We start from the raw sequence: 22,131 nt of genomic DNA, 5'->3' as shown, positions 1-22,131 counted from the left end.
ACAATAGGTATTCATGTGGACTGCTGCATCTACAATAGGTATTCATGTGGACTGCTGCATCTACAATAGGTATTCATATGGACTGCTGCCTCTACAATAGGTATTCATGTGGACTGCTGCATCTACACTAGGTATCAAATCAAATCAAATTGTATTTGTCACATACACATGGTTAGCAGATGTTAATGCGAGTGTAGCGAAATGCTTGTGCTTCTAGTTCCGACAATGCAGTAATAACCAACAAGTAATCTAACTCACAATTCCAAAACTACTGTCTTATACACACAAGTGTAAGGGGATAAAGAATATGTACATAAAGATATATGAATGAGTGATGGTACAGAGCGGCATAGGCAAGATACAGTAGATGGTATCGAGTACAGTATATACATATGAGATGAGCATGTAAACAAAGTGGCATAGTTAAAGTGGCTAGTGATACATGTATTACATAAAGATGCAGTAGATGGTATTCATGTGGACTGCTGCATCTACAATAGGTATTCATGTGGTATTCATGCCCATCGGAGCAGGGGAATCGAGGGGGGACAGAGCCCCCAGAAACAGCCATGTCAGACACACAAAGGGGGCTATGACTGCACCCCATGGAGAGGGAGAGGTGCTCCTCCGTATCAGCTATTCAGAGGGTAACATCCGGCCCCCTGTTCCCAAACACAAAGCCTCTCACTATCCCCTCCTCCTTGATTCCTATTCCCATAGCAGGAGCCCAGGCTGGGACATGTGTTACCAATCCACACAGACACCAGATTGGAAGCACTGGGTGAGAAGTAGGCATTTGCAACCATGCACACACAGACACACACACACACACGCACACGCACACGCAGAAACACACATGGCCGTATGGTTCAGTGGAGCATGCCGTCATCAGCTGAATATGTCTCGTCTGCTGGTCCTGGAAGCTAAGACAGACAGATATACTGTTAGAGACCCTAAGGCCACGGTTCCACGGTTACTAAGACAGACAGATGTACTGTTAGAGACCCTAAGGCCATGGTTCCATGGTTACTAAGACAGACAGATGTACTGTTAGGGTCTCTAAGGCCATGGTTCCACGGTTACTAAGACAGACAGATGTACTGTTAGGGTCTCTAAGGCCATGGTTCCACGGTTACTAAGACAGACAGATGTACTGTTAGGGTCTCTAAGGCCATGGTTCCACGGTTACTAAGACAGACAGATGTACTGTTAGAGTCTCTAAGGCCATGGTTCCACGGTTACTAAGACAACTCAAATGATGTGTATTAGAATGACAAATGACTTGTATAACTAGGGAGGAAAAACTGTCAACAACAACAGAATACGGGCACGCACGCACGCACGTACGCACACACACACACACGCACACACAGATAAGCAGCATGTGTATCTGGTCTGTAAAAGTCTTTATTGTCATTGAAAAGCTATGAGTGGGACACTAACTAAACAGACAGTCTGAATCCAGGACAGGTCATCATGTTTCAGTGCCACTAACTAACAGACTGAGTCTGAAACCAGGACAGACCATCATGTTTCAGTGTCACTAACTAACAGACTGAGTCTGAATCCAGGACAGATCATCATGTTTCAGTGTCACTAACTAACAGACTGAGTCTGAATCCAGGACAGATCATCATGTTTCAGTGCCACTAACTAACAGATTGATGAGTCTGAATCCAGGACAGACCATCATGTTTCAGTGTCTCTAACTAACAGACTGAGTCTGAATCCAGGACAGGTCATCCATCCCACAGCTGTCAGTACAGCCTGTACATCTTACCCTCCTGATGCAGTTCAGGTTTCCCCCATTATCCTTTTCACCATTATTGCCATTATCTCTGCAGTCACATAGTCAGCAGTCACCTCAATGAACTGTGTGTGTGTGTGTGTGTGTGTGTGTGTGTGTGTGTATGCGGGCTGTGTTTCATAAGCTCAGAAGGGCCAGACACAGTTCAAGGTCAGGAGGTTGGATGTGTACTTCTCCCCACTGCGTCCCTCATGGGGCTTTCAGCATCAGCACCCGTTAGTAAACACACTCTACCTGGATTAGGCTACGCTGTCACGTGGTAACAGCACAGAGTCATGGAGGTTGGATGTGTACTTCTCCCCACTCCGTCCCTCATGGGGCTTTCAGCACCCGTTAGAAAACACACTCTACCTGGATTAGGCTACGCTGTCACGTGGTAACAGCACAGAGTCATGGAAGTTGAGAGTGGCATACTTTATTGTTTACAAGCTACTGTAGTTTAGGATTGGGCGGTATCCTCATTTTCATACCGTTCATGTACCAAACCGGGGTATACGGTACTACCGGCAGTACACATAAGGACCGCTATTTCTTTCCAAATGTAAAATAATAAAACGATTATTATTATTATAAATTATTGACGCACAAAACTAATTTAGGCAGCAGGGATGTTGACTCTGCTGTAACCAAGAAGCTTGATCTTGCAACCTAGTCACTTAGCGAGCAAATTAGCAAACCACATGCATGGCTGGAGCCCTGAGGTGAAGATCATTGATTCGGCACATCTTAGATCGGTAATTTATGGCATTGTACGACCCATGTAACCCAGCCCAGATGAAACATAGAAACAGGGATTATTCATGACTTCCTTGCCTTTACAATGTAACAAGTCATTTCCATAACAACACCATTAAATTGTTTGAACCTCTAATTAGGATTCCCTTGGTGATGATTCCCTTGGTGATGATTTTAATTTAGAGGGCTTGCTAAAGAGGCTGTGAGCCATAAACATCAGTGCAGTGACCACCTCATGATTCTAACCACCATCAGGCCTGGGATGAGGAGAGACGGAGGGTTATTTAGTCTAAACATCAGGCCTGGGATGAGGAGAGACGGAGGGTTATTTAGTCTAAACATCAGGCCTGGGATGAGGAGAGACGGAGGGTTATTTAGTCTAAACATCAGGCCTGGGATGAGGAGAGACGGAGGGTTATTTAGTCTAAACATCAGGCCTGGGATGAGGAGAGACGGAGGGTTATTTAGTCTAAACATCAGGCCTGGGATGAGGAGAGACGGAGGGTTATTTAGTCTAAACATCAGGCCTGGGATGAGGAGAGACGGAGGGTTATTTAGTCTAAACATCAGGCCTGGGATGAGGAGAGACGGAGGGTTATTTAGTCTAAACATCAGGCCTGGGATGAGGAGAGACGGAGGGTTATTTAGTCTAAACATCAAGCCTGGGATGAGGAGAGACGGAGGGTTATTTAGTCTAAACACCAGGCCTGAGATGAGGAGAGACGGAGGGTTATTTAGTCCAAACATCAGGCCTGGGATGAGGAGAGACGGAGGGTTATTTAGTCCAAACATCAGGCCTGGGATGAGGAGAGACGGAGGGTTATTTAGTCCAAACATCAGGCCTGGGATGAGGAGAGACGGAGGGTTATTTAGTCCAAACATCAGGCCTGGGATGAGGAGAGACGGAGGGTTATTTAGTCCAAACATCAGGCCTGGGATGAGGAGAGACGGAGGGTTATTTAGTCCAAACATCAGGCCTGGGATGAGGAGAGACGGAGGGTTATTTAGTCTAAACATCAGGCCTGGGATGAGGAGAGATGGAGGGTTATTTAGTCTAAACATCAGGCCTGGGATGAGGAGAGACGGAGGGTTATTTAGTCCAAACATCAGGCCTGGGATGAGGAGAGACGGAGGGTTATTTAGTCTAAACATCAGGCCTGGGATGAGGAGAGACGGAGGGTTATTTAGTCTAAACATCAGGCCTGAGATGAGGAGAGACGGAGGGTTATTTAGTCTAAACATCAGGCCTGGGATGAGGAGAGACGGAGGGTTATTTAGTCTAAACATCAGGCCTGGGATGAGGAGAGACGGAGGGTTATTTAGTCTAAACATCAGGCCTGGGATGAGGAGAGACGGAGGGTACAGAGAATGCATTCCAAATGGCACCTTTTTCCTACATAGTGCACTACTTTTGACCAGAACCCTAGGGTAGAGGGTCCATGGGTCCAGGTGGACCTGATAAACCCGACAGCGACCCTGATCAGGTTCGGGTCTGAAATTCAAACACGTACCTTGGGTCCTGGTGGGGTCATGTTTCAGGTCGATGTAACAGCTGATAGACCTGACTGGATCCAAATAGACCCAACCATGGCTCTGCATATCCTACAGCATATTTATTTTATGCAAATAAAGTGAATTTATTGACTTTATAGAAGGCCTAGCCAACATATAAAAGACATTTGTTAACCAGAAGAGCAACTTGGCTGATAAAATATTGTTTTAGTCTGGTCTAGACCCGAACCTAACGTCTTGATCTAAGTCCATTTGGGTTCGGGTCTCATTGTTCTTGGGTCGGTTCGGGTGCTGTGGTGAATGAAGTAATTACTCTGCCTTTGATGATCCCCGAAACATCTGCAGCTCTAAATATCAGTAGATATCAATAAGCCAAAATGGCTTCTAGATGCTGCAGTTCATTGAGAGGGAATATTTAAGAGTCCAATGAAAACTCTGCAATATAGCTACCAGTTGGTGGGAAATTACGTTTTGAAACTGACTGAAACGGAGAGGTGCTACCTGAAGAAGTCCCACAAGATAGGCAGATTTTCGTTTTATGTTGCAAATTATTTTGCTACGGTATGCCCCCCTGAATGTAGCCCAGGTGTCTGCATAGCCAAACGGTAAATATTTTCCCTCTAGTCAGTGAGGTGGGTAGTTAACTGCTGCTCTCTCTCTCTCTGTGTTGTCATGCATTTCTTTTCATGGAGTTGGCCTACTTCGTCACTCTCCATTATTACTGCAAGTGGTTAAGGAGGGCAGGGGACACAAAATGGAAGTGTGTGTGTGTGTGTGTGTGACTAGGTGTGTAGAGGCAGCAGAGAATTGTCCTTGAGGAGATATTAAGTGTAGAATGACGTGATAAAATATCCAGCTACATAAATGTACATTAAATGTGAGGCCGATATAAAATAATGTCAGGTTTATGGTCGTGGCTGAGGATAAGGTCCCCGGTAAGCATATAAATCAAGTTGTAGCCATAAAATAATCAAATCACCATTCACCTCAATGGCTTTAAACACAATTATATCTGGCCAGTGGGAATACAGTTCATCCAAGGCCTCTCCCTCACGGCCTGAGCTTGAAAGGAATAGTTCCCTATACTATTTCCCTAACTACTTCCCTAACTATATTTTACTATTTAGTTCATTAGTCCACTGTGAATACACAGTGATCCCCCAAAAACATGCATGTCAGCAGTCAGGTTTTCAAGACAGAGCAGTTTTGAATGAACTACCCCTTGAAGAACAGTCCAGCATCGAGACAAAGTATCACCACTAGTTTGACTAGGATGTCCTTACAGTGAGGACACGCACTGAAAACAATGGAAAATATACTATGATGCCACACTCTCTCTCTCTCTTTACAATCTACTGTACAAATCAAAGGGACTGAGATGATTCAGAGACTGCAGTGAGCTGCAGAGAAAACACACAGCTAACAAAAGTTCAGTATGAGGCAACATGGAGAGAATAGCATTTTGAATAGTGTTTGTGCAACCTAGATGGTAGAGAGTGCAGCGACAGCTCTTCACCGACTAGAGATTCATTAACTCCCTGAAATAGGCCTGTCTTGTCTAATGAATGACTCAAATACGCACACACTGAAATGTAATTTGCGTTTAGTCATTCTGCTGCTGCAAAGTCGTGTTCCCAGTGACCATCATCCAACGGACACAAACACACACCCCTTCAGTCTAATAACCCTTTCCTATATCATCTAAGGAAATATGATTTTTTCACTCTGAACACAGACACCCTCGGTGGAGGGGATTCATATCATTATTATTGGAGTGCACTTTGAGGATGAAAGAGAAGCCGACATCCTCTTGGGAGTAGGTGGTTGTGTCCTTCATCTGAGTTGATTCTGGTAAATGATATTCAGGTGACTGATTTATCTAAGAGCCTTCTATTCATCTGAAGAGCACAACTGTGAATCAAACCTGCCTTCAAGGATAATCTGACAGAAGCGAATAAGAGAACTTCACAGCATGTAAGATCTCTTGTAGTTCACAGCATATAAGATCTCCTGTAGTTTACAGCATATAATATCTCTTGTAGTTCACAGCATGTAAGATCTCTTGTAGTTCACAGTATATAAGATCTCTTGTAGTTCACAGCATATAGGATCTCTTGTAGTTTACAGCATATAAGATCTCCTGTAGTTCACAGCATATAAGATCTCCTGTAGTTCACAGCATATAAGATCTCCTGTAGTTCACAGCATATAAGATCTCCTGCAGTTCACAGCATATAAGATCTCCTGTAGTTCACAGCATAACATATATCTTGTAGTTTACAGCATATAAGATCTCCTGTAGTTTACAGCATATAAGATCTCCTGTAGTTCACAGCATATAAGATCTCCTGTAGTTCACAGCATATAAGATCTCTTGTAGTTTACATCATATAAAATCTCCTGTAGTTTACAGCATGAGATCTCCTGTAGTTCACAGCATATAAGATCTCCTGTAGTTCACAGCATATAAGATCTCCTGTAGTTCACAGCATAACATATATCTTGTAGTTTACAGCATATAAGATCTCCTGTAGTTTACAGCATATAAGATCTCCTGTAGTTCACAGCATATAAGATCTCCTGTAGTTCACAGCATATAAGATCTCCTGTAGTTCACAGCATAACATATATCTTGTAGTTTACAGCATATAAGATCTCCTGTAGTTTACAGCATATAAGATCTCCTGTAGTTCACAGCATATAATATCTCCTGTAGTTCACAGCATAACATATATCTTGTAGTTTACAGCATATAAGATCTCCTGTAGTTTACAGCATATAAGATCTCCTGTAGTTTACAGCATATAAGATCTCCTGTAGTTCACAGCATATAAGATCTCCTGTAGTTCACAGCATATAAGATCTCTTGTAGTTTACATCATATAAGATCTCCTGTAGTTTACAGCATATGAGATCTCCTGTAGTTCACAGCATATAAGATCTCCTGTAGTTCACAGCATATAAGATATCTTGTAGTTCACAGCATATAAGATCTCTTGTAGTTCACAGCATATAAGATCTCTTATAGTTCACAGCATATAAGATCTCTTATAGTTCACAGCATATGAGATCTCCTGTAGTTCTGAAGGACACTCACCTGTGTAGTAGGAAATTCTGGAAATATCTGCAAAACAAAGAGACAAAAGGGAAGTGAGTTGGTTTGATCTATCGTTGATGTGTCACTTCAACACATTGGGCTCAGTGGAGACAAAGAAGCACTGGTTTTACTGGGTCAATGCTAATTCCAGAGGGCAGCCTGGCCCAGAGGCCCCAACCCAACCCAGTCCATGGTCACAGAGTGCCCCAAGCTGTCTGGGGGCTGAAGCTCTGTGGCTGTGTCCCAAATGGCAGCCTATTCCCAAGTAGGGCACTACCTTTGACACATAGGGGCCAGGGCTGGCACAGAGGGGAAGCCCTATGATGACACCACAACCTGTCATTGTCACAGTTCACAGTCAACCGGATGGCAGGGTAACATCCAGAAGACCATTTAAGTCCTCTGGGGTTAGGTTTCAGAGTGCTAAGTGGTATTTGGGCCACAAACAGACAGGATGGATGTGGTTTCAGAGTGCTAAGTGGTATTTGGGCCACAAACAGACAGGATGGATGTGGTTTCAGAGTGCTAAGTGGTATTTGGGCCACAAACAGACAGGATGGATGTGGTTTCAGAGTGCTAAGTGGTATTTGGGCCACAAACAGACAGGATGGATGTGGTTTCAGAGTGCTAAGTGGTATTTGGGCCACAAACAGACAGGATGGATGTGGTTTCAGAGTGCTAAGTGGTATTTGGGCCACAAACAGACAGGATGGATGTGGTTTCAGAGTGCTAAGTGGTATTTGGGCCACAAACAGACAGGATGGACGGACAGACAGACAAATGTGGTTTTATCTCTCAGGTTTGGCCACAAACAGACAGGATGGACGGACAGACAGACAAATGTGGTTTTATCTCTCAGGTTTGGCCACAAACAGACAGGATGGACGGACAGACAGACAGATGTGGTTTTATCTCTCAGGTTTGGCCACAAACAGACAGGATGGATGTGGTTTCAGAGTGCTAAGTGGTATTTCGGCCATAAACAGACAGGATGGACGGACAGACAGGCAGATGTGGTTTTAGTCTCTCAGGTTTGGCCACAAACAGACAGGATGGATGTGGTTTTAGTCTCTCAGGTTTGGCCACAAACAGACAGGATGGATGTGGTTTTAGTCTCTCAGGTTTGGCCACAAACAGACAGGATGGACGGACAGACAGACAAATGTGGTTTTATCTCTCAGGTTTGGCCACAAACAGACAGGATGGACGGACAGACAGACAGATGTGGTTTTATCTCTCAGGTTTGGCCACAAACAGACAGGATGGACGGACAGACAGATAAATGTGGTTTTATCTCTCAGGTTTGGCCACAAACAGACAGGATGGACGGACAGACAGACAAATGTGGTTTTATCTCTCAGGTTTGGCCACAAACAGACAGGATGGATGTGGTTTCAGAGTGCTAAGTGGTATTTGGGCCACAAACAGACAGGATGGACGGACAGACAGGCAGATGTGGTTTTAGTCTCTCAGGTTTGGCCACAAACAGACAGGATGGATGTGGTTTTAGTCTCTCAGGTTTGGCCACAAACAGACAGGATGGACGGACAGACAGACAGATGTGTTTTCAGTCTCTCAGGTTTGGTCAAAAACAGACAGGATGGATGTGGTTTTAGTCTCTCAGGTTTGTGTACTCCGAGCATGCGCTGACCAACTGTCAAGTGTCTTCACTGATATAGTCAACCTCTCGCTGTCGGAGTCTGTAATACCAACATGTTTCAAGCAGACCACCATAGTCCCTGTGCTCAAGAACACTAAAGTAATCTGCCTAAATGACTACCGATTCGTAGCACTCACATCTGTAGCCATGAAATGCTTTGAACGGCTGGTCATGGCTCACATCAACACCATTATCCAAGAAACCCTAGACACACTCCAATTTGCATACCACACCAACAGAGCCACAGATGATGTAATCTCTATTGCACTCCACACTGCCCTTTCCCACCTGGACAAAAGGAACACCTATGTGAGAATGCTACTCATTGCTTACAGCTCAGCGTTCAACACCATAGTGCCCTCAAAACTCATCAATAAGCTAAGGACCCTGGGACTAAACACCTCCCTCTGCAACTGTATCCTGGACTTCCTGATGGGCCGCCCCCAGGTGGTAAGAGTGGGCAACAACACATCTGCCACGCTGATCCTCAACACAGGGGCCCCTCAGGGGTGCGTGCTCAGTCCCCTGCTGTACTCATGACTGCATGAACAGGCACAATTCCAACACCATCATTAAGTTTGCCGATGACACAACAGTAGGCCTGATCACCGACAACGATAAGACAGCCTATAGGGAGGAGGTCAGAGATCTGGCCATGTGGTGCCAGGACAACAACCTCTCCCTCAATGTGATCAAGACAAAGGAGATGATTGTGGACTACAGGAAAAGGAGGACCGAGCACACCCCCATTCTCATCGACGGGGCTGTAGTGGAACAGGTTGAGAGCTTCAAGTTCCTTGGCATCCACATCACCAACAACTAACATGGTCCAAGCACACCAAGACAGTCGTGAAGAGAGCACAACAAAAACTATTCCCTCTCAGGAGACTGAAAAGATTTGGTATGGGTCCTCAGGTCCTCAAAAGGTTTTACAGCTGCACCATCGAGAGCATCCTGACGGGTTGCATCATTGCCTGGTATGGCAACTGCTCGGCCTTTGACCGCAAGGCCTATAGAGGGTAGTGCATACGGCCCAGTACATCACCGGGGCCAAGCTTCCTGCCATCCAGGACCTCTATACCAGGTGGTGTCAGAGTAAGGTCCTAAAAATTGTCAAAGACTCCAGCCACCTTAGTCATAGACTGTTCTCTCTGCTACCACACGGCAAGCGGTACCGGAGCGCCAAGTCTAGGTCCAAGAGGCTTTTAAACAGCTTCTACTCCCAAGCCATAAGACTCCTGAACATCTGGTCAAATGGTTACCCAGACTATTTGCACCCCCCTCCACACTGCTGTTACTTTCTGTTATTATCTATGCATAGCCACTTTAATAACCCTACCTGCATGTATATAATTACCTTGACACTGGTGCCCCCTCACATGGACTCTGTACCAGTACCCTCTGTATAAAGCCCCGCTATTGTTATTTACTGATGCTCCTGAATTATTTGTTGTTCTTATCTCTTACCCTTTTTTTTTATAGGTATTTTCTGAAAACTGCATGGTTGGTGAAGGGCTTGTTGTATTCGGCGCATGTGACAACTAACATTTTATTAGATTTTTGTCACAAACAGACAGGATGGACGGACAGACAGACATATGTGGTTTCTCAGGTTTGGCCACAAACAGACAGGATGGACGGACAGACAGACATATGTGGTTTCTCAGGTTTGGCCACAAACAGACAGGATGGACGGACAGACAGACATACGTGGTTTCTCAGGTTTGGCCACAAACAGACAGGATGGACGGACAGACAGACATACGTGGTTTCTCAGGTTTGGCCACAAACAGACAGGATGGACGGACAGACAGACAGACGTGGTTTCTCAGGTTTGGCCACAAACAGACAGGATGGACGGACAGACAGACATATGTGGTTTCTCAGGTTTGGCCACAAACAGACAGGATGGACGGACAGACAGAAATATGTGGTTTCTCAGGTTTGGCCACAAACAGACAGGATGGACGGTTGTGGTTTTAACCTCTCAGGTTTGGAAATAGACAGACAGGATGGACGGTTGTGGTTTTAACCTCTCAGGTTTGGAAATAGACAGACAGGATGGACGGATGTGGGTTTTAACCTCTCAGGTTTGGCCACAAACAGACAGGATGGACAGATGTGGTTTTAGCCTCTCAGGTTTCAGAACAAGGTTAATCAATTGTCAAGAGTACAGCCAGAATACAATGACAATAATGGGTCATAGGATAGGCACACACTTCCTGTGTGTGTGTGTGTGTGTGTGTGTGTGTGTGTGTCGGTGCATGCGGAGCATTATCACATCATCTAGCCTTACAGTACGTATCAGTACTTCTATCATAGATAACCTACTAGGATTGAGAGAATATATGATTAAACCTAATATCGTGCGAGATGATTTATTTTATTTTTTTATTTTTTTTAACCTTTATTTAATTAGGCAAGTCAGTTAAGAACAAATTCTTATTTTCAATGACGGCCTAGAAACAGTGGGTTAACTGCCTGTTCAGGGGCAGAACGACAGATTGTAAATCAAATCAAATCAAATTTTATTTGTCACATACACATGGTTAGCAGATGTTAATGCGAGTGTAGCGAAATGCTTGTGCTTCTAGTTCCGACAATGCAGTAATAACCAACAAGTAATCTAACTAACAATTCCAAAACTACTGTCTTGTACACAGTGTAAGGGGATAAAGAATATGTACATAAGGATATATGAATGAGTGATGGTACAGAGCAGCATAGGCAAGATACAGTAGATGGTATCGAGTACAGTATGTACAAATGAGATGAGTATGTAAACAAAGTGGCATAGTTTAAAGTGGCTAGTGATACATGTATTACATAAGGATACAGTCGATGATATAGAGTACAGTATATACGTATGCATATGAGATGAATAATGTAGGGTAAGTAACATTATATAAGGTAGCATTGTTTAAAGTGGCTAGTGATATATTTACATCATTTCCCATCAATTCCCATTATTAAAGTGGCTGGAGTTGAGTCAGTGTCAGTGTGTTGGCAGCAGCCACTCAATGTTAGTGGTGGCTGTTTAACAGTCTGATGGCCTTGAGATAGAAGCTGTTTTTCAGTCTCTCGGTCCCAGCTTTGATGCACCTGTACTGACCTCGCCTTCTGGATGATAGCGGGGTGAACAGGCAGTGACTCGGGTGGTTGATGTCCTTGATGATCTTTATGGCCTTCCTGTGACATCGGGTGGTGTAGGTGTCCTGGAGGGCAGGTAGTTTGCCCCCGGTGATGCGTTGTGCAGACCTCACCACCCTCTGGAGAGCCTTACGGTTGAGGGCGGAGCAGTTGCCGTACCAGGCGGTGATACAGCCCGCCAGGATGCTCTCGATTGTGCATCTGTAGAAGTTTGTGAGTGCTTTTGGTGACAAGCCGAATTTCTTCAGCCTCCTGAGGTTGAAGAGGCGCTGCTGCGCCTTCTTCACAATGCTGTCTGTGTGAGTGGACCAATTCAGTTTGTCTGTGATGTGTATGCCGAGGAACTTAAAACTTGCTACCCTCTCCACTACTGTTCCATCGATGTGGATAGGGGGGTGTTCCCTCTGCTGTTTCCTGAAGTCCACAATCATCTCCTTAGTTTTGTTGACGTTGAGTGTGAGGTTATTTTCCTGACACCACACTCCGAGGGCCCTCACCTCCTCCCTGTAGGCCGTCTCGTCGTTGTTGGTAATCAAGCCTACCACTGTTGTGTCGTCCGCAAACTTGATGATTGAGTTGGAGGCGTGCGTGGCCACGCAGTCGTGGGTGAACAGGGAGTACAGGAGAGGGCTCAGAACGCACCCTTGTGGGGCCCCAGTGTTGAGGATCAGCGGGGAAGAGATGTTGTTGCCTACCCTCACCACCTGGGGGCGGCCCGTCAGGAAGTCCAGTACCCAGTTGCACAGGGCGGGGTCGAGACCCAGGGTCTCGAGCTTGATGACGAGCTTGGAGGGTACTATGGTGTTGAATGCCGAGCTGTAGTCAATGAACAGCATTCTCACATAGGTATTCCTCTTGTCCAGATGGGTTAGGGCGGTGTGCAGTGTGGTTGAGATTGCATCGTCTGTGGACCTATTTGGGCGGTAAGCAAATTGGAGTGGGTCTAGGGTGTCAGGTAGGGTGGAGGTGATATGGTCCTTGACTAGTCTCTCAAAGCACTTCATGATGACGGAAGTGAGTGCTACGGGGCGGTAGTCGTTTAGCTCAGTTACCTTAGCTTTCTTGGGAACAGGAACAATGGTGGCCCTCTTGAAGCATGTGGGAACAGCAGACTGGTATAGGGATTGATTGAATATGTCCGTAAACACACCGGCCAGCTGGTCTGCGCATGCTCTGAGGGCGCGGCTGGGGATGCCGTCTGGGCCTGCAGCCTTGCGAGGGTTAACACGTTTAAATGTCTTACTCACCTCGGCTGCAGTGAAGGAGAGACCGCATGTTTTCGTTGCAGGCCGTGTCAGTGGCACTGTATTGTCCTCAAAGCGGGCAAAAAAGTTATTTAGTCTGCCTGGGAGCAGGACATCCTGGTCCGTGACTGGGCTGGATTTCTTCCTGTAGTCCGTGATTGACTGTAGATCCTGCCACATGCCTCTTGTGTCTGAGCCGTTGAATTGAGATTCTACTTTGTCTCTGTACTGACGCTTAGCTTGTTTGATAGCCTTGCGGAGGGAATAGCTGCACTGTTTGTATTCGGTCATGTTACCAGACACCTTGCCCTGATTAAAAGCAGTGGTTCACGCTTTCAAGTTCACGCGAATGCTGCCATCAATCCACGGTTTCTGGTTAGGGAATGTTTTAATCGTTGCTATGGGAACGACATCTTCAACGCACGTTCTAATGAACTCACACACCGAATCAGCGTATTCGTCAATGTTGTTGTCTGACGCAATACGAAACATGTCCCAGTCCACGTGGTGGAAGCAGTCTTGGAGTGTGGAGTCAGCATGGTCGGACCAGCGTTGGACAGACCTCAGCGTGGGAGCCTCTTGTTTTAGTTTCTGTCTGTAGGCAGGGATCAACAAAATGGAGTCGTGGTCAGCTTTTCCGAAAGGGGGGCGGGGCAGGGCCTTATATGCGTCGCGGAAGTTAGAGTAACAATGATCCAAGGTCTTTCCACCCCTGGTTGCGCAATCGATATGCTGATAAAATTTAGGGAGTCTTGTTTTCAGATTAGCCTTGTTAAAATCCCCAGCTACAATGAATGCAGCCTCCGGATGAATGGTTTCCAGTTTGCAAAGAGTTAAATAAAGTTCGTTCAGAGCCATCGATGTGTCTGCTTGGGGGGGGGATATATACGGCTGTGATTATAATCGAAGAGAATTGTACCTTGTCAGCTCGGGGATTTGAAATTGCAACCTTCCGGTTACTAGTCCAACGCTCTAACCACAAGGTTACCCTGCCGCCCCATGATGTATTGTGGTGTGGAAGACTATACTATTTGAACTTTACAAATTAAAACTGTGCAGTTTGATCAGTTAGGCCATATTAATGTGCAGGCTGTATTAATGTGTAGGCCGTATTAATGTGCAGGCTGTATTAATGTGTAGGCTGTATTAATGTGCAGGCCGTATTCATGTGCAGGCCGTATTAATGTGTAGGCCGTATTAATGTGCAGGCTGTATTAATGTGTAGGCCGTATTAATGTGCAGGCTGTATTAATGTGCAGGCTGTATTAATGTGCAGGCCGTATTAATGTGTAGGCTGTATTAATGTGTAGGCTGTATTCATGTGCAGGCCGTATTCAAGTGCAGGCTGTATTCATGTGCAGGCTGTATTCATGTGCAGGCTGTATTCATGTACAGGCTGTATTCATGTGCAGGCTGTATTCATGTGTAGGCCGTATTCATGTGCAGGCCGTATTCATGTGCAGGCCGTATTCATGTGCAGGCTGTATTAATGTGTAGGCTGTATTAATGTGCAGGCTGTATTAATGTGTAGGCTGTATTCATGTGCAGGCTGTATTCATGTGCAGGCCGTATTCATGTGCAGGCTGTATTCATGTGCAGGCTGTATTCATGTGCAGGCTGTATTCATGTGCTGGCTGTATTAATGTGTAGGCCGTATTAATGTGCTGTCTGTATTCATGTGCAGGCTGTATTAATGTGTAGGCCGTATTAATGTGTAGGCTGTATTCATGTGCAGGCTGTATTAATGTGTAGGCTGTATTTATGTGCAGGCTGTATTAATGTGCAGGCTGTATTAATGTGTAGGCTGTATTCATGTGTAGGCTGTATTCATGTGTAGGCTGTATTAATGTGCAGGCTGTATTAATGTGTAGGCCGTATTCATGTGCAGGCTGTATTAATGTGTAGGCTGTATTCATGTGTAGGCTGTATTAATGTGTAGGCTGTATTAATGTGCAGGCTGTATTAATGTGTAGGCCGTATTCATGTGTAGGCTGTATTCATGTGCAGGCTGTATTCATGTGTAGGCTGTATTAATGTGTAGGCTGTATTAATGTGCAGGCTGTATTAATGTGTAGGCCGTATTCATGTGTAGGCTGTATTCATGTGCAGGCTGTATTAATACGTGGAAAATGAAGTCTAAATGAATGAAGTAAGCCTTGTTTTTTCGCCATACTAATATTATTTAAATAGAATGTAACTTTAATACTGTAAATAAGCAAAACAAAGAGCCGTCTGGAATGATCTAGTTAACGGATTAAAACGACAATATTGGATATCGTGATATTAGAAGTAGTATATCGTAGAAGAGGTCTCCCCAAATATCACCCGCCCCTAACCTACTAGCTGACAAGGTAAATATCACCCGATCCTAACCTACTAGCTGACAAGGTAAATATCACCCGATCCTAACCTACTAGCTGACAAGGTAAATATCACCCACCCCTAACCTACTAGCTGACAAGGTAAATATCACCCGATCCTAACCTACTAACTGACAAGGTAAATATCACCCGATCCTAACCTACTAGCTGACAAGGTAAATATCACCCACCCCTAACCTACTAGCTGACAAGGTAAATATCACCCGACCCTAACCTACTAGCTGACAAGGTAAATATCACCCACCCCTAACCTACTAGCTGACAAGGTAAATATCACCCACCCCTAACCTACTAACTGACAAGGTAAATATCACCCACCCCTAACCTACTAGCTGACAAGGTAAATATCACCCACCCCTAACCTACTAACTGACAAGGTAAATATCACCCACCCCTAACCTACTAGCTGACAAGGTAAATATCACCCGATCCTAACCTACTAGCTGACAAGGTAAATATCACCCACCCCTAACCTACTAACTGACAAGGTAAATATCACCCACCCCTAACCTACTAGCTGACAAGGTAAATATCACCCGATCCTAACCTACTAGCTGACAAGGTAAATATCACCCGATCCTAACCTACTAGCTGACAAGGTAAATATCACCCGATCCTAACCTACTAGCTGACAAGGTAAATATCACCCGATCCTAACCTACTAGCTGACAAGGTAAATATCACCCGCCCCTAACCTACTAGCTGACAAGGTAAATATCACCCACCCCTAACCTACTAACTGACAAGGTAAATATCACCCGACCCTAACCTACTAACTGACAAGGTAAAATATCACCCGCCCCTAACCTACTAGCTGACAAGGTAAATATCACCCGATCCTAACCTACTAGCTGACAAGGTAAATATCACCCGATCCTAACCTACTAGCTGACAAGGTAAATATCACCCGCCCCTAACCTACTAGCTGACAAGGTAAATATCACCCACCCCTAACCTACTAGCTGACAAGGTAAATATCACCCGACCCTAACCTACTAGCTGACAAGGTAAATATCACCCGCCCCTAACCTACTAGCTGACAAGGTAAATATCACCCGATCCTAACCTACTAGCTGACAAGGTAAATATCACCCGATCCTAACCTACTAGCTGACAAGGTAAATATCACCCGCCCCTAACCTACTAGCTGACAAGGTAAATATCACCCGATCCTAACCTACTAGCTGACAAGGTAAATATCACCCGATCCTAACCTACTAGCTGACAAGGTAAATATCACCCGACCCTAACCTACTAGCTGACAAGGTAAATATCACCCACCCCTAACCTACTAGCTGACAAGGTAAATATCACCCGACCCTAACCTACTAGCTGACAAGGTAAATATCACCCGCCCTTAACCTACTAGCTCACAAGGTAAATATCACCCGCCCCTAACCTACTAGCTGACAAGGTAAATATCACCCACCCCTAACCTACTAACTGACAAGGTAAATATCACCCGCCCCTAACCTACTAGCTGACAAGGTAAATATCACCCACCCCTAACCTACTAGCTGACAAGGTAAATATCACCCGCCCTTAACCTACTAGCTGACAAGGTAAATATCACCCGCCCCTAACCTACTAGCTGACAAGGTAAATATCACCCACCCCTAACCTACTAACTGACAAGGTAAATATCACCCACCCCTAACCTACTAGCTGACAAGGTAAATATCACCCACCCCTAACCTACTAGCTGACAAGGTAAATATCACCCACCCCTAACCTACTAGCTGACAAGGTAAATATCACCCACCCCTAACCTACTAGCTGACAAGGTAAATATCACCCGATCCTAACCTACTAGCTGACAAGGTAAATATCACCCGATCCTAACCTACTAGCTGACAAGGTAAATATCACCCGACCCTAACCTACTAGCTGACAAGGTAAATATCACCCGATCCTAACCTACTAGCTGACAAGGTAAATATCACCCACCCCTAACCTACTAACTGACAAGGTAAATATCACCCACCCCTAACCTACTAACTGACAAGGTAAATATCACCCACCCCTAACCTACTAGCTGACAAGGTAAATAACACCCACCCCTAACCTACTAGCTGACAAGGTAAATAACACCCGACCCTAACCTACTAGCTGACAAGGTAAATATCACCCGATCCTAACCTACTAGCTGACAAGGTAAATAACACCCGATCCTAACCTACTAGCTGACAAGGTAAATAACACCCGATCCTAACCTACTAGCTGACAAGGTAAATATCACCCGATCCTAACCTACTAGCTGACAAGGTAAATAACACCCGATCCTAACCTACTAGCTGACAAGGTAAATATCACCCACCCCTAACCTACTAGCTGACAAGGTAAATATCACCCACCCCTAACCTACTAACTGACAAGGTAAATATCACCCACCCCTAACCTACTAGCTGACAAGGTAAATATCACCCACCCTTAACCTACTAACTGACAAGGTAAATATCACCCGCCCCTAACCTACTAGCTGACAAGGTAAATATCACCCACCCCTAACCTACTAGCTGACAAGGTAAATAACACCCGATCCTAACCTACTAGCTGACAAGGTAAATATCACCCACCCCTAACCTACTAGCTGACAAGGTAAATATCACCCACCCCTAACCTACTAGCTGACAAGGTAAATATCACCCGCCCCTAACCTACTAGCTGACAAGGTAAATATCACCCACCCCTAACCTACTAGCTGACAAGGTAAATATCACCCACCCCTAACCTACTAACTGACAAGGTAAATATCACCCACCCCTAACCTACTAGCTGACAAGGTAAATATCACCCACCCCTAACCTACTAGCTGACAAGGTAAATATCACCCACCCCTAACCTACTAGCTGACAAGGTAAATATCACCCACCCCTAACCTACTAGCTGACAAGGTAAATATCACCCACCCCTAACCTACTAGCTGACAAGGTAAATATCACCCGATCCTAACCTACTAGCTGACAAGGTAAATATCACCCACCCCTAACCTACTAGCTGACAAGGTAAATATCACCCACCCCTAACCTACTAGCTGACAAGGTAAATATCACCCGCCCCTAACCTACTAACTGACAAGGTAAATATCACCCACCCCTAACCTACTAGCTGACAAGGTAAATATCACCCACCCCTAACCTACTAACTGACAAGGTAAATATCACCCACCCCTAACCTACTAGCTGACAAGGTAAATATCACCCACCCCTAACCTACTAACTGACAAGGTAAATATCACCCACCCCTAACCTACTAGCTGACAAGGTAAATATCACCCGATCCTAACCTACTAGCTGACAAGGTAAATATCACCCACCCCTAACCTACTAACTGACAAGGTAAATATCACCCACCCCTAACCTACTAGCTGACAAGGTAAATATCACCCGATCCTAACCTACTAGCTGACAAGGTAAATATCACCCGATCCTAACCTACTAGCTGACTAGGTAAATATCACCCGATCCTAACCTACTAGCTGACAAGGTAAATAACACCCGATCCTAACCTACTAGCTGACAAGGTAAATATCACCCACCCCTAACCTACTAGCTGACAAGGTAAATATCACCCACCCCTAACCTACTAACTGACAAGGTAAATATCACCCACCCCTAACCTACTAGCTGACAAGGTAAATATCACCCACCCTTAACCTACTAACTGACAAGGTAAATATCACCCGCCCCTAACCTACTAGCTGACAAGGTAAATATCACCCGCCCCTAACCTACTAGCTGACAAGGTAAATATCACCCGATCCTAACCTACTAGCTGACAAGGTAAATATCACCCGATCCTAACCTACTAGCTGACAAGGTAAATATCACCCGCCCCTAACCTACTAGCTGACAAGGTAAATATCACCCGATCCTAACCTACTAGCTGACAAGGTAAATATCACCCGATCCTAACCTACTAGCTGACAAGGTAAATATCACCCGACCCTAACCTACTAGCTGACAAGGTAAATATCACCCACCCCTAACCTACTAGCTGACAAGGTAAATATCACCCGACCCTAACCTACTAGCTGACAAGGTAAATATCACCCGCCCTTAACCTACTAGCTCACAAGGTAAATATCACCCGCCCCTAACCTACTAGCTGACAAGGTAAATATCACCCACCCCTAACCTACTAACTGACAAGGTAAATATCACCCGCCCCTAACCTACTAGCTGACAAGGTAAATATCACCCACCCCTAACCTACTAGCTGACAAGGTAAATATCACCCGCCCTTAACCTACTAGCTGACAAGGTAAATATCACCCGCCCCTAACCTACTAGCTGACAAGGTAAATATCACCCACCCCTAACCTACTAACTGACAAGGTAAATATCACCCACCCCTAACCTACTAGCTGACAAGGTAAATATCACCCACCCCTAACCTACTAGCTGACAAGGTAAATATCACCCACCCCTAACCTACTAGCTGACAAGGTAAATATCACCCACCCCTAACCTACTAGCTGACAAGGTAAATATCACCCGATCCTAACCTACTAGCTGACAAGGTAAATATCACCCGATCCTAACCTACTAGCTGACAAGGTAAATATCACCCGACCCTAACCTACTAGCTGACAAGGTAAATATCACCCGATCCTAACCTACTAGCTGACAAGGTAAATATCACCCACCCCTAACCTACTAACTGACAAGGTAAATATCACCCACCCCTAACCTACTAACTGACAAGGTAAATATCACCCACCCCTAACCTACTAGCTGACAAGGTAAATAACACCCACCCCTAACCTACTAGCTGACAAGGTAAATAACACCCGACCCTAACCTACTAGCTGACAAGGTAAATATCACCCGATCCTAACCTACTAGCTGACAAGGTAAATAACACCCGATCCTAACCTACTAGCTGACAAGGTAAATAACACCCGATCCTAACCTACTAGCTGACAAGGTAAATATCACCCGATCCTAACCTACTAGCTGACAAGGTAAATAACACCCGATCCTAACCTACTAGCTGACAAGGTAAATATCACCCACCCCTAACCTACTAGCTGACAAGGTAAATATCACCCACCCCTAACCTACTAACTGACAAGGTAAATATCACCCACCCCTAACCTACTAGCTGACAAGGTAAATATCACCCACCCTTAACCTACTAACTGACAAGGTAAATATCACCCGCCCCTAACCTACTAGCTGACAAGGTAAATATCACCCACCCCTAACCTACTAGCTGACAAGGTAAATAACACCCGATCCTAACCTACTAGCTGACAAGGTAAATATCACCCACCCCTAACCTACTAGCTGACAAGGTAAATATCACCCACCCCTAACCTACTAGCTGACAAGGTAAATATCACCCACCCTAACCTACTAGCTGACAAGGTAAATATCACCCACCCCTAACCTACTAGCTGACAAGGTAAATATCACCCACCCCTAACCTACTAGCTGACAAGGTAAATATCACCCACCCCTAACCTACTAACTGACAAGGTAAATATCACCCGCCCCTAACCTACTAGCTGACAAGGTAAATATCACCCACCCCTAACCTACTAGCTGACAAGGTAAATTTCACCCACCCCTAACCTACTAGCCGACTAGGTAAATATCACCCACCCCTAACCTACTAACTGACAAGGTAAATATCACCCACCCCTAACCTACTAGCTGACAAGGTAAATATCACCCGCCCCTAACCTACTAGCTGACAAGGTAAATATCACCCACCCCTAACCTACTAGCTGACAAGGTAAATATCACCCACCCCTAACCTACTAACTGACAAGGTAAATATCACCCACCCCTAACCTACTAGCTGACAAGGTAAATATCACCCACCCCTAACCTACTAGCTGACAAGGTAAATATCACCCACCCCTAACCTACTAGCTGACAAGGTAAATATCACCCACCCCTAACCTACTAGCTGACAAGGTAAATATCACCCACCCCTAACCTACTAGCTGACAAGGTAAATATCACCCGATCCTAACCTACTAGCTGACAAGGTAAATATCACCCACCCCTAACCTACTAGCTGACAAGGTAAATATCACCCACCCCTAACCTACTAGCTGACAAGGTAAATATCACCCGCCCCTAACCTACTAACTGACAAGGTAAATATCACCCACCCCTAACCTACTAGCTGACAAGGTAAATATCACCCACCCCTAACCTACTAACTGACAAGGTAAATATCACCCACCCCTAACCTACTAGCTGACAAGGTAAATATCACCCACCCCTAACCTACTAACTGACAAGGTAAATATCACCCACCCCTAACCTACTAGCTGACAAGGTAAATATCACCCGATCCTAACCTACTAGCTGACAAGGTAAATATCACCCACCCCTAACCTACTAACTGACAAGGTAAATATCACCCACCCCTAACCTACTAGCTGACAAGGTAAATATCACCCGATCCTAACCTACTAGCTGACAAGGTAAATATCACCCGATCCTAACCTACTAGCTGACAAGGTAAATATCACCCGATCCTAACCTACTAGCTGACTAGGTAAATATCACCCGATCCTAACCTAC

The 22,131-nt window shown here is 45.1% G+C and overlaps 1 protein-coding gene across 31 annotated transcripts in view; it reads right to left on the bottom strand.

Annotated features, from left to right (window-relative positions):
- Window positions 1-22,131, bottom strand: part of LOC110496881 (focal adhesion kinase 1) — a 239,294-nt gene that overhangs the window by 146,615 nt on the left and 70,548 nt on the right. For 23 of the 31 annotated variants that reach the window (XM_090209272.1, XM_090209259.1, XM_090209261.1 and 20 more), the window contains exon 2: window positions 7,152-7,178. The exons of the other annotated variants lie outside the window; for them this stretch is intronic. Coding sequence is in view for 10 of the 23 variants with exons in the window: in XM_090209255.1 (XP_090065381.1) it covers window positions 7,152-7,178 (27 nt within the window). In the remaining 13 variants the exon portion in view is untranslated. The remainder of the gene's footprint in view (window positions 1-7,151; window positions 7,179-22,131) is intronic. 31 annotated transcript variants of the gene reach the window in all.

Source organism: Oncorhynchus mykiss, chromosome 18 (assembly GCF_057628025.1).
Source record: "Oncorhynchus mykiss isolate SJ-2025 chromosome 18, ASM5762802v1, whole genome shotgun sequence".
Lineage (NCBI taxonomy): Eukaryota > Metazoa > Chordata > Actinopteri > Salmoniformes > Salmonidae > Oncorhynchus > Oncorhynchus mykiss.
The sequence above is the reverse complement of the archived record's forward strand: the minus strand, read 5'-3'. Positions and strand labels throughout refer to the sequence as shown.